The sequence below is a fragment of the Anolis sagrei genome, chromosome 8 (assembly GCF_037176765.1).
Source record: "Anolis sagrei isolate rAnoSag1 chromosome 8, rAnoSag1.mat, whole genome shotgun sequence".
Lineage (NCBI taxonomy): Eukaryota > Metazoa > Chordata > Lepidosauria > Squamata > Dactyloidae > Anolis > Anolis sagrei.
This window is the reverse complement of record NC_090028.1, coordinates 28468839-28483014: the sequence shown is the minus strand read 5'-3', so window position 1 is coordinate 28483014 and position 14176 is coordinate 28468839. Positions and strand designations below refer to the sequence as shown.

At 41.7% G+C, this 14176-nt stretch overlaps 2 protein-coding genes across 2 annotated transcripts in view; both read right to left on the bottom strand.

Annotated features, from left to right (window-relative positions):
- The window catches only part of TANGO6 (transport and golgi organization 6 homolog), a 64089-nt gene extending 63067 nt beyond the window's left edge, over positions 1–1022 (bottom strand). The window contains exon 1 of the mRNA XM_060788006.2: positions 859–1022. Within this exon, the coding sequence (XP_060643989.2) occupies positions 859–964 (106 nt within the window). The 5' untranslated portion in view covers positions 965–1022. The remainder of the gene's footprint in view (positions 1–858) is intronic.
- Positions 1023–6733: 5711 nt separating this feature from the next.
- The window catches only part of LOC132783300 (B-cadherin-like), a 43147-nt gene continuing 35704 nt past the window's right edge, over positions 6734–14176 (bottom strand). Inside the window, exons 14-16 of the mRNA XM_067471075.1 lie at positions 8982–9112; positions 8738–8881; positions 6734–7310 (exon numbers count right to left, since the gene is read on the bottom strand). Of these exons, the coding sequence (XP_067327176.1) occupies positions 7092–7310; positions 8738–8881; positions 8982–9112 (494 nt within the window). The 3' untranslated portion in view covers positions 6734–7091. The remainder of the gene's footprint in view (positions 7311–8737; positions 8882–8981; positions 9113–14176) is intronic.

Here is a 14176-nt window from a genome sequence, read left to right as displayed (position 1 = left end):
TGTTGCACTATTTTAATATGTAATGATTTGTACTTGTTGTTCTTTTATATGATTGTACTTTATATATGCTCTAAACCGACCTGAGTCCCTCGTCGAGGTTGAGAAGGCTGGTATAGAAAACCTCTAAATAATAATAATAATAATAATAATAATAATAATCAATGAGGATATATGCATTGAGGTAGCCTGGCCTCTGTTGCCTGGAGGCAACCTCTGTTCGGGAGGTGTTCACTGGCACGTGATTGTTTGCTGTCTGGAATCTCCATGGGGACCACCAAACGCAGCAACATTGCCCAGACACGAATCAAAGCACATGAAAGGCATGCAGACTAATCCAACCACAGAGTCCGCCATAACAGAACACATGATGAACCAACCTGGAGACAGGATAGAATCATAGAATCAAAGAGTTGGAAGAGACCTCATGGGCCATCCAGTCCAACCCCATTCTGCCAAGAAGCAGGAATATTGCATTCAAATCACCCCTGACAGATGGCCATCCAGCCTCTGTTTAAAAGCCTCCAAAGAAGGATATTATTTGAGAACACAGAAATGATGGGCCATGCTAACAACTACCAAGTCAGACTACACAGAGAAGCAATTGAAATCCAGGAAAATGAGCACAATCTGGCTACCAGTATTAAAAATACCAGAATCAAGTCAGAGGAACTCCAGACAGCAAACAATTAAATGCCAGCTAACACTTCCCAAACTGAGGGTGTCTCCAGGCAACAACAGCCAGGCTTTCCAGCCTCATGCTGTTCAAGCTTGCCATTTGCAGCCTTCACACCTGTTTTCTCCCACCCTGGAATCATCCCACAGGGATATAGGGCCTAGTCCTCATTCTCTTTGTCTCACCAGGCGCAGTAGTTCTCCTCAGTAGAAGCTCCAAGCCTTCAATGGCTCGTTTCAGCACAGCCTCACTCTCCGCCATGCCTGCTTCTCCTTCAGGTGGAGCCGCCATCTTGGGAAGGTCAGGGAAACGCCAACGCCGCCATATTGGGAAGTCCGCACGGGATAGCATACAGGCGCGAATTTCCGCCATATTGGAAAGGTCGGAGCATGCGCAATAAGCTGGGAAGCGGCCCTCTTGAGAGGGTCAGGAAAAGGCGCTGGGGAAGAGTCAGCCGCCGCCATTGTGGGAAGGTCAATACTCAACTAAATTTTTGCATTGCTGCAATAGTTGGGATTAGGAGTGGCAGAGGGGGAAAGTGACTTAAAAGTGGAGTATATGAAAATATAATAGTAATAATAATAATAATGTAAACTTGAAAGTGGGATAGATAATAATTATAATAATGTAACTTGAAAGTGGAATATACAATAACAATAATGTAACTTAAATGTGGGATCTACAATAATAATAATAATAATAATAATGATAATAATAATAATAATGTAACTTAAACGTGGGCTATATAATAACAACAATAATATTGTAATTTAAATGTGGGATATAATAATAATAATAATAATAATAATAATGTAACTTAAATGTGGGATCCATGATAATAATGTGCCTTGACAGTGGGATATTTAATAATAATAATAATAATAATAATAACAACAACAACAACAACAACAATGTAATCCAGCATATAGATCTCATTTGCTGTGACATACTGTGTTTTTGTGTCAGTAAAATAATAATAATGTAACTTCAAAGTGGGATCTATAATAATAATGTAACTGTAAAGTGGAAAATATGATGATGATGATGATAGTAATAATAATAATAATAATAATGCAACAATAATGTTACACTCTCAGGCAACAGCAGAATTGATGAGAAGCAACTGAAAAAGTTTACACGATATGAGTATTTAAATATCAATTTGCAAAGACTGGCACAAGCCAGTAAAGGTGGCCCCAGTGGTGATTGGCACACTGGGTGCAGTGCCTAAAGACCTTGGCCTGCACTTAAACACAATCAGCGCTGACCAAATTACCGTGTGTCAGCTGCAAAAGGCCACCCTGCTTGGATCTACACACATTATTCACCGACACATCACAGTCCTAGAGACAGTCCTAGAGCCCCTTGGGAAGTGTCCAACGTATGATCAAATACAAAAGCCAGCAGAGTGATCTTGTCTCCTGTGTACCAATCTTGTTATGTAACTTTAAAGTGTGATATACAATATAATAATAATGTAACTTAACATGGGATCTGTAATAATAATGTAACTTAAAAGTGGTATATATAATAAATAGTAATAATAATAGATTAACTTAAAAGTGAGATATACAATTAATAATAATATTTTTGCAAACTTTGTATGATGTAGTAGAAAAACCTTAGTTGAACATGAGCCATGAATGTGATGCTACAGCCAAAAAGGCCAATGTGATTCCAGGCTGTATTTATAGGAGTCTAGTATCCAGAGATGCTATGTATTATTGTTGTCCTCCCATCCTTGCTATATGCCTGTGAAACATGGACTGTATTCAGATGTCACACTCAACTCCTGGAATGATTCCATCAGTGCTGCCTCTAAAGAATCCTGCAAATCTCTTGGGAAGACAGATGGACAAATGTCAGTGTGCTGGAAGAAGCAAAGACTACCAGCACTGAAGCGATGCTCCTCCGCCATCAACTCCGCTGGACTGGCCATGTTGTTCGAGTGCCCGACCACCATCTCCCAATGCAGTTACTCTAGTCCGAACTCAAGAATGGAAAACGGAATGCCAGTGGACAGGAAAAGAGATCTAAAGATGGGCTTAAAGCCAAGCTTAAAAACTGTGGCATAGACACTAAAAGAGAACTGGGAAGCCCTGGCCCTTGAGCGCTCCAACTGGAGGTCAGCTGTGACCAGCAGTGCTGCAGAATTCAAAGAGGCATGAATGGAGGGTGAAAGGGAGAAATGTGCCAAGAGGAAGAAGGTGCGTCAAGCCAACCTTGACTGGGACCGCCTTCTACCTGCTCTCACTGCGGACTTACTTACTTAGGCGATCCCTCGTTGGCCAAGTAGGATAGTCTTCCAGGATCAGAATTCTTGTGAGTCTGTAGGTGACTGTGGAGTCCTATTCTTGATCTGCATCTTCTTCCGCAGTGAGGGCATCGATTTCCAGGTGGAAGGCGGTCTCTGTCGGGGTTGGCTTGATGCGCCTTCCTCTTGGCATGTTTCTCTCTTTCACCCTCCATTCGTGCCTCTTCAAATTCTGCAGCACTGCTGGTCACAGCTGACCTCCAGCTGGGGTGCTCAAGGGCCAGGGCTTCCCAGTTCTCAGTGTCTAAGCCAGAGTTTTTAAGGTTGGCTTTGAGCCCATCTTTCAGTCTCTTTTCCCATCCACCAACATTCCGTTTTCCGTTCTTGAGTTCGGAGTAGAGCAACTGCTTTGGGAGACGGTGGTTGGGCATCCGGACAACGTGGCCGGTCCAGTGGAGTTGATGGCGGAGGACCATTGCTTCAATGCTGGTGGTCTTTGCTTCTTCCAGCACGCTGACGTTTGTCCGCCTGTCTTCCCAAGAGATTTGCAGGATTTTCCGGAGGCAGCGCTGATGGAATCGTTCCAGGAGTTGCATGGGACGTCTGTAGACAGTCCACATTTTGCAGACATATAGCAGGGTTGGGAGGACAATAGCTTTATAGACAAGCACCTTGGTATCCCTACGGATGTCCCGGTCCTCAAACACTCTCTGCTTCATTCGGAAAAATGCTGCACTCGCAGAGCTCAGGTGGTATTGTATTTCTATGTTGTGTTGACTTTGGTAGAGAGGTGGCTGCCAAGGGAGCGGAAATGGTCAACATTTTCTAATGTTACACCATTAAGAACATGTGGGTCAAGAATAGGGCTCCGTAGCCACCTACGGACCCACCGTCAAGATCCTCCACTTGGAGGACCATCATCCTCGGGCTACGAGGGATCGCCTAAGTAATTAAGTAAGTAAGTAAATATTATTTTTATTAAATTTTCACATTTATATACATTATCACAGTTGTAGAAGAATTGCGGGGGGAAAGGTGGAAAACTCAAAAGGTCAAGCCCATGGACGGCGATGTACCCAAAGACTTAAACAGAGAGAGCAACTTCTTAAGAAACCGATTTATTTATATCTTACAGTTTGAAGCAATGAAGAATGGTTCAAATATATATTTAAAATGCAAATCTAAAAAAAAAGCTGTAATGCACATACTAAAAAATTTAACACCATTCAACATAAATTCCATAAAAAGTATCAAACAACTACAAAACAAATACAGGCGGACACAGTTGACTCTTTTTGCAATATGATCAATAGTTCAAAAATTATCTGAAAAGGAGAAATGGGCAATATTTGATTCTGTTTTACAGATAATAGACAAAAATCCACAAGGACTGAAGCTAGGAAAAGAGATCTTTAGGACTATAACTCCCATAATTCAGCAGTTATTTGGGGATTTAAGAAATTGTAGTCCAACAAAGCTGTTTTTCCGGTTTGACTTTAGGCACAGTTAAAGAGTTTGTACAATAATAGGAAAATTAATATGAGGAATCACATTAAATTCAATCTACACATATATGATGTCTTAAAGGGCAATTGGTAAAAATTTAAGGTACTGGAGTTCTTTGGAGATTCAGAAATATTTTTTAAAAATAGTCCAATAGAGTGGAGAAATAGCAAGAAATGCCAGAACTGATTGTCTTTGGCCATTGCTCTGGAAATCGCAGTGCTGCAAGTAAAGTGCATTGTTTGCAAAAGATGCCCAAAGGGCTGATTTCAGAGGAAAATCGGGCTGCATTTCATTGAATAGCAAGGCTTTGAAATTTAGAAGGCAACTCTTGAAATACATTCCTTGCGCTTAAACTCATGCATTTTTTAATTACCATCATTATTGTAATCCTTAAAAAAATGTCAAAACCCAGGTCTGCTTTCTCCTCTTCCCTCTAAACACATGACTTTCTGCACTCTACTCTCTTCATTGATATTAGTGTTTTCGTTTCTCTATATCTCTAATATTGAAAAATGCAGCCAGGTATTATACTAACCAGTCAACATTCAGGTAAAGGGGAGAAAGGAGGGGGTAAAATCAGAATATTTCTGAGAAATTGCTGTTTAAATCTAATTTGGGTTGCTGTGAGTTTTTCAGGCTGTATGGCCAAGTTCCAGAAGCATTATCTCCTGACATTTCACCCACATTGGCAGGCATCCTCAGAGGTTGTGAGGTCTGTTGGAAACTAGGCAAGTGAGGTTTATATATCTGTGGGGTCTCCAGGGTGGGACAAAGAACTCTTGTCTGTTTGAGATAGGTATTGTTATATTGATAGGTATTTGTATTGTTATATTGTAATTCTTGTTCGGGCTTGGCCCCATGTAAGCCACTCCGAGTCCCCTTTGGGGAGATGGTGGCAGGGTATAAATAAAGTTAATAATAATAATAATTATCATTATCATTATTATTAGGTGTGAATATAGCAATTGGCTACCTTGATTAGCATTTAATGGTCTGGTAGTTTCAAGGTCTGGCCTCTTAGTGCCTGGGGGAGTCCTTTGTTGGAAGGTGATTAGTTGGCCCTGATTGTTTTTTGACCGGAATTCGCCTGGTTTTGAGTGTTGTTCTTTACAGTAAATAAAGTAACTACAGTACAGTAAATCCTTTGTTTGGAGGTGTTAGCTGGCCCTGACTGATTCCTAGGGGAATTCCAGGCATGAATAAATCAGGGCCAGCTAACAACTCCAAACAAAAATCCCCCCAGGCAGCAATCAGCCACGCTTTGAAGCTGCAAGGCCCCATCCTTTGTTGGGAGGTGTTAGCTGGCCCTGAATGCTACATTCAGCAAAAGACAAGAGGGATCCTCTCACTTCTGCGGGAGTCTACCGTATCCCACGCAGCTGTGGACAAGTCTCCATAGGGACCACCAAACGCAGCAGCATTGCCCAAACACGAATCAAAGCACATGAAAGGCACTGCAAACTAATTCAACTAGAGAAGTCATCCATAGCAGAGCCTTTCACGAACTAACCTGGACACAGCATATTGTTTGAGAACACAAAAATGCTGGACGACTCTGATAACCATCATGTCAGACGACACAGAGAAGCCACTGAGATCTACCAGCATGTGGACAATTTCAACAGAAAGGAGGAAACCATGAAAATGAACAAAATCTGGCTATTAGTATTCAAAAAACTCTAAAATCAGGACAGCAAATAAAGAACAATACTCTGAAAATAGGGAATTCCAGACAAGATTGGGGCCGGCTAACACCTCCCAACAAAGGATTCCCCAGGCAGCAACCAGCCATGCTTTGAAGCTGCAAGGCCATTCAATGCTAATCAAGGTGGCCAATTACAATATTCACACCTGCCTCAATATATCCCGATGTATATATTCAGTTTTATCATATTTATTTACTGTATTGCTATATTGTTATAAGTGTTACTTAACTTACTCAAGTTTTATCAAGCCTTTTTGTTCGGTTCGATATTGTGATATGGCCTAAGGGTTAAGCAATAAAATTTACTATTACTATCTGCCTCAAACAGACCAGAGTTCTTTCTCCCACCCTGGACATCACAGATATATAAACCTCACTTGCCTAGTTGCCAACAGACCTCACAACCTCTGAGGATGCCTGCCATAGATGTGGGTGAAACGTCAGGAGAGAATGCTTCTGGAACATGGCTATACCACCCGGAAAACTAACAACAACCCAGTGATTCCGGCCATGAAAGCCTTCGACGACACATTAAATTCAATTTCCTTGAACAGAGGCCCAAACAATGCTTGGATGTCTTTGTGAAATGCAAAGATTCTCCAGTTTGCAATTATTTATTTTAAGTGAAAAGCTTCAACAGTCAGTTGTATTTTTAAACATGTGTGTGTGTGTGTATAGGAAGGAGAATTAGGGGTTGTGTTTTTTAGTAATTATTAATTTGTTTTACTCTATTGTCTGTCTTTTTAATTTATTTTTTTCCATTTTAATTGCATGCATTTCAGCAGCATTTTATTTAATAACAATGAAGTATATGAAAATGGAGACAAGTATTTACAGTCATTCATTGATTGGAATCCAAGAGGGCCAGCGTTTGGGAAAAGGCATCTTTGGTGTGTTGCTTTCTGTCCATTTATGACCAGAGCTATGTAGCTGCTGGGAAAGAAAAAGTGGTCCTAGTTGTCTTCCTCTTCCTCGCCTCCGCCATACATGTCGGCCAGCTTCCGGAACCGGTTGCCCCAGTCGTTGAGGTAGTCGTAGTCCTGGTCCCGGTCTCCGTTGGAGGAGTTGAGGGAGCTGAGGGAAGCGGCCTCTGACCCATTGCCCTCATAGTCAAAGACCAGCAAGGAGTCGTAGGGGGGTGCCGTGGGGTCCGTGTCAGCTGCCTTCAGGTTCTGCAGCGAAGAAGGGAACAAAAGAGGTTGGGTTAATCAGATTTTGGATAGAAGTAGAAGACCACCTTCAGGCTTTCAATGGGAAGACCACCTTCTGTTATCTTTATAGGCCTTCAAGTGGAAGAAGGCAATGATCTTCTTCAAATGGAAGACCACCTTCAGGGATCTAAAGGGCCTTCAGGGGGAAGAAGAGCACCTTCAGGGATCTAAAAGGTTTTCAAGTGGAAGAAGACAACCTTCTTCAAGTTGAAGAAGACCACTTTCAGGGATCTTGATAGGCCTTCAAGTGGAAGAAGGCGATGACCTTCTTTAAGTGGAAAACCACCTTCAGGGATCTAAAGGTCCTTCAGGAGAAAGAAGACCACTTTCAGGGATCTAAGGAGCTTTCAAGTGGATGAAGATAACCTTCTTCAAGTGGAATAAGACCACGTTCAGGGATCTTGATAGGCCTTAAGGGGGGAGAAGACCACGTTCAGGGATCTTGATAGGCCTTCAGGAGGAAAAAGAGCACCTTCAGGGATTGTGATAGGCCTTCAAGGGGAAGAAGACCAACTTTGGAAATCTTGATAGGCCTTCAAAGGGAAGATGATCACGTTCAGAGATCTGAAGGACCTTCAAGTAGGAGGAAGAGGAGGAGAAAAAGGAAAAGAAAAAAGACCTTCAGGGATCTGAAGGCTACTGTACTGGAAAAGGAAGAGGGAGAATTTCAGATGGAAAAAGACCTTCAGGTATCTCATGGCCCTTCAAGGAGGAGGAAGAAAAAAAGGAGAAGAGGAAAGACCTTCAAATGGAAGAAGACCTTCAGGGATCTGGTGGTCCTTCAAGGAGGATTAGGAGATGAAAAACGAGATGGAAGAAAAACATTTAGGGTCCTGGAGGAGGAAGAGGACTTTCAGATGGAAGAAGACCAGGCATCTGAATGGCTTTCGAGGAGGACTTTCAGGTGGAAGATGATATTCAGGGATCTGAATGTCAAGCAGAAGACCTTCAGGTGGAAGAAGACGTTCCAAGTATCTAAAAGGCCTTCAAGGGGGAGAAGAAGGTCTTCAGGTATCTGAAGGACCTTCAAGTGGAAGATGGTCTTAAGGGATCTGAGGGTCTTCCAATGAAAACAGGCCTTCAGGTATCCTAAAAGTCCTTCAAGTGGAAGAAGAACTCCTTCAGGAGGAAGATGATAACCTAGGGTGCACCTACACAATGGAATTATTGGTTTACCACTGGTTGAATTGCCGTGGTTCAATGTGGTTTAGCACCACAACCCCGGGGATTGCCTGGTATTGAGCTATGGCAGTTCAAGGAGTGCCAAAGTGCCTTGATTCTGCTGTATGGACACACCATTCAAGCCAGGTTGAGCATCCCTGATCTGGAATGGCTAGCTTCAGATTTAAGTCCAACTCAGCCCTCCATTTTCCCTGAATCCTACTCACCTCGTCAATGAAGTTGCCGATCTCGTCGGGGTTGGCGGGGCGGGGGCGGTACTGTGGGGCCGGCATGAGGGTGGGGGCCACATCATTGCGGGTAACCTCGGGACGGGCGTCCAGCCCTCGATGCAACTGGCTCAGGTCGTAGTCCTGGGAGAGAAAACAGTTAGAAAACAGGAGCCGGAGATTCAGGTGATGGGCGTTGTAGTCCCATTCACCTGCAGTGAATAATTCATATTGAGAGGCTCACCTGGTCCTCCTCTCCGCCGCCCTCTTCATCGTAATAGTAGACGTTGTCCCGGGTGTCATCCTCCGGAGGAAGCAGCGGCTCCTTCACCACCTTCCTCCTCCTCACAAAGAGCAGGAGCAGCAGGAGTAGGACTGGAAGGCAAGGAGGAGTACGTGGTCAGAAACCTTTGCAGTGGCCATAAGAGCTGGAAGAGCTTGGGATTCCTAGAGCTAATACTTCTCTAGAAATCAATAGGTCCTCGCTGTACATTTACTATAGAGCAGGCATGGGTTAACTCTGGATGTCCCTCCAGGTGTTTTGGCTGCAAATCTCACAATTCCTAAGAGCTGGTAGGCTGTTAGGAATTGGGGTAGCTGAAGTCTAAAAGACCTGATGGGCCCAAGTATGCCTGTGCTAGTGTGTGTGTGTATATGTGTGTCTGTGTACAAATGTATGTATGTATATCCATATATATAGAGAGAGAGAGAGAGACAGAGAGAGAGAGTTACACTGAAAAAATGTCCCTGTCCCCAACTTACAAACATATTCAGCTTAAGAACAAACCTACATAACCTATCTTGTTTGTTAGATGGAGGCTGTCTGCATGGAGCCCCCCCCCCCCTCCCGGCATCAACTGCTGATCTGGCCAGATGCTGGGGGGGGGGGGGGGCAGAAGACAGTTCCATCTTGTCCCCTGTGCTTTACTAATAATATAATATAATATAATATAATGTATATACATACAAAAATTTTAATATTATAATTTTTTTTGTCGTGTCAGGAGCGACTTGAGAAACTGCAAGTCGCTTCTGGTGTGAGAGAATTGACTGTCTGCAAGGACGTTGCCCAGGGGACGCCCGGATGATTTGATGTTTTTATCGTCCTTGTGGGAGGCTTCTCTCATGTCCCCGCATGAGGAGCTGGAGCTGACAGAGGGAGCTCATCCACCTCTCCCCGGATTCGAACCTGCGACCTGTCAGTCTTCAGTCCTGCCGGCACAGGGCTTTAACCCACTGTATATTATAATGTAATTCAATCTAATAGTAATAATACAATATCATATATTATGTAATATTACTAATCTATATATATAAATTTGTTAGGGGCATCCAACGAGGAAACAAAACTCAAAAAACCCCCAACGAAACTTAACCAAAATTCCCATGCCCATAACACAACCCACAAGGTACAAACATATCTACTCAAAATGAAAAACAACACAACAACACACTCACAAAACGGCAAAACAACAAAACTCAAAAAAACCCCAACGAAACTTGACCAAAATCCCCGTGCCCATAACACAACCCACAAGGTACAAACATATCTACTCAAAATGAAAAACAACACAACAACACACTCACAAAACGGCAAAACAACAAAACTCAAAAATCCCCCAACGAAACTTAACCAAAATCCCCGTGCCCATAACACAACCCACAAGGTACAAACATACCTACTCAAAATGAAAAACAACACAACAACACACTCACAAAACGGCAAAACAACAAAACTCAAAAATCCCCCAACGAAACTTAACTAAAATCCCCGTGCCCATAACACAACCCACAAGGTACAAACATATCTACTCAAAATGAAAAACAACACAACAACACACTCACAAAACGGCAAAACAACAAAACTCAAAAATCCCCCAACGAAACTTAACCAAAATCCCCGTGCCCATAACACAACCCACAAGGTACAAACATATCTACTCAAAATGAAAAACAACACAACAACACACTCACAAAACAGCAAAACAACAAAACTCAAAAATCCCCCAACGAAACTTAACTAAAATCCCCGTGCCCATAACACAACCCACAAGGTACAAACATATCTACTCAAAATGAAAAACAACACAACAACACACTCACAAAACGGCAAAACAACAAAACTCAAAAATCCCCCAACGAAACTTAACCAAAATCCCCGTGCCCATAACACAACCCACAAGGTACAAACATATCTACTCAAAATGAAAAACAACACAACAACACACTCACAAAACAGCAAAACAACAAAACTCAAAAATCCCCCAACGAAACTTAACTAAAATCCCCGTGCCCATAACACAACCCACAAGGTACAAACATATCTACTCAAAATGAAAAACAACACAACAACACACTCACAAAACGGCAAAACAACAAAACTCAAAAATCCCCCAACGAAACTTAACCAAAATCCCCGTGCCCATAACACAACCCACAAGGTACAAACATATCTACTCAAAATGAAAAACAACACAACAACACACTCACAAAACAGCAAAACAACAAAACTCAAAAATCCCCCAACGAAACTTAACTAAAATCCCCGTGCCCATAACACAACCCACAAGGTACAAACATATCTACTCAAAATGAAAAACAACACAGCAACACACTCACAAAACGGCAAAAGAACAAAACTCAAAAAAACCCCAACAAAACTTAACCAAAATTCCCATACCCATAACACAACCCACAAGGTACAAACATATCTACTCAAAATGAAAAACAACACAACAACACACTCACAAAACGGCAAAACAACTGAGCATGCGCATTGGCGCCCAGCTGCAAGTTCCCTGGCGCGCGCACATGGCCTTCCGGCCAACGTTCCCTCTGCGGAAACCATTCCCACTCCAAGCCCCGCCGCGCCACTTCCCGCACACACACACACCCTGCCGCACACACACACGCAACCCCACGCTCCATCACTCCCCCCGCCGCCGCATACACACACACAACCCCACTCCCCCCGCCGCCACACACACACACACGCAACCCCACGCTCCATCACTCCCCCCACCGCCACACACACACGCAACCCCACTCCCCCCGCCGCTGCACACACACACGCAACCCCACTCCCCCCGCCGCTGCACACACACATGCAACCCCACGCTCCATCACTCCCCCCGCTGCCGCACACACACACGCAACCCCACGCTCCATCACTCCCCCCGCTGCCGCACACACACACGCAACCCCACGCTCCATCACTCCCCTGCCCCAATCTTACCTCCTTTTACTTCACGCCACCTCCAAACCCCACCCCGCCCCTTCCCGCCCTGTCAAAATCTAAGAAAGACAGGAAGGAAGGAAAGAAGGAAGAAAAAGAAAGGGAGGTAAAGAAAAAGGGGGAAGGAAGGAAAGTTAGAGGAAGAAGAAAAGGAAAGAAAAGGAAAGATGGAAGGAAAGAAAAGAGAGACAGCAGAAGAGAATGAAAAAGGGGGAAGGAAGGAAAGAGATAGAGAAAGAAGAGGAGAAGGAAAGATGGGAAGGAAGGAAGGAAGGAGGGAGGGAGGGAGGGAGGGAGGGAAAGAAGGAGGGAAAGAGGGAAGATTGGCCACAGCAACACGTGGCGGGTAAAGGTTGTTATTTCTATTATGATGATGATGATGCTATTGTTCCTATGAGACCCTTTTAGGGGGAATGGGAGAGGTGTCAGGTCCCAGAGGCAATGCATTGCATTATTGTTATTGTTATGATGGTGGTGAAATAAAAGGAAATAAAAAGAGAAAGAAGGAAGCAAACAGGGAGGGAAGAAAGGCAAAGGAAGAAAGGGGGAGGGAATGAAGGAAAGAGAGAAGGATGAAACCAAGTAGTGAAAGAAGGAAAGAAAGAAAGAAAGAGGTAGAGAAGGAAGAAAGGAGAGAAAGGGGGAGGAAAAGGGGGAAGGAATAGGTAGGGACCTCTCTTTCATAATAGTCCAGATATCTACCTCAACTTTGATAAGTTTTACTATAGGCCACAGCAACGCGTGGCAGGGCACAGCTAGTAATATAATAATATAACAATATAATGGTGTAGTACAATATAGTAATATATAATACTGATATTGTATTATGCTAATAATATAATATATTGTATGTATATATATATCTTGTAAGCCACTCTGAGTCCCCTTCGGGATGAGAAGGACAGCATATAAATGTTGTTATATATATGTATATGTATATGTATATATGTGTATGTATATATTTATTTACTCTGTTTGAATCCTGCCTTTCTTTACCTTGAAGGGGACTCAAGGTGGCTTTACATACAGCAACTATTCAAGGCCATTGGACAACAAACAGTCAGAATACATTTAAGTTAAAAATTAAAAATTAAAATTAAATGCACATTAAAACATATAAAACATTGCATTCACTATTAAAATCACGCCATCCTCAATCATATGTTTGTGTATGTGTAAAATCTCTCTCTCTCTCTCTCTCTCTCTCTCTATATATATATATATATATATATAGAAAGTCAACCATGAGTTTTGATTTGCATTCTGTCATCTCTACATTTGAATTCTGTAGCTGTGTTTGGTATAAGTTTTCATATCTGTGTGTGTTTTTATCTATAAAATTCAGTAATATATTGTATTTTAAATTTGTTGTTTTTGAATTTGTTGTACCCTGCCTCAGGACATCAGAAAAGGTGGGTAATAAATAAAATATATTATTTTATATACATAGATATTAAAACATATATTAAAAAGTGTATACATATATAAGTGTGTGTATGTGTGTATGTGTGTGTGTATATATATATATATGTATATATGTATATCTATATGTATACACATACACATACATACATACATACACACACACACACATACACTCATTTCCCCAAAAATAAGTCATCCCCTGAAAATAAGACCTAATGTGTGTTTTTATCTATACAATTTAGTAACTTATTGTATTTTGAATTTGTGGTACCCTGCCTTGGGCCATCAGAAGAGGTGGGTAATACATAATATATATTATTTTATATACTTAGATAGATACACACATATATTAAAAAGTGTATACATATATAAGTGTGTGTGTATGTATATGTTTATGTGTGTATATATATATATGAGTGTATATATATGTATATATGTATGTATGTATATCTATATGTATACACATACACATACATACATACACATACACACAATCATTTCCCCAAAAATAAGTCATCCCCTGAAAATAAGACCTAATGTGTGTTTTTATCTATACAATTTAGTAACTTATTGTATTTTGAATTTGTGGTACCCTGCCTTGGGCCATCAGAAGAGGTGGGTAATAAATAATATATATTATTTTATATACTTAGATAGATACACACATATATTAAAAAGTGTATACATATATAAGTGTGTGTGTATGTATATGTATATATGTGTGTGTATATATATATATGTATATATGTATATCTATATGTATACACACACACACACAC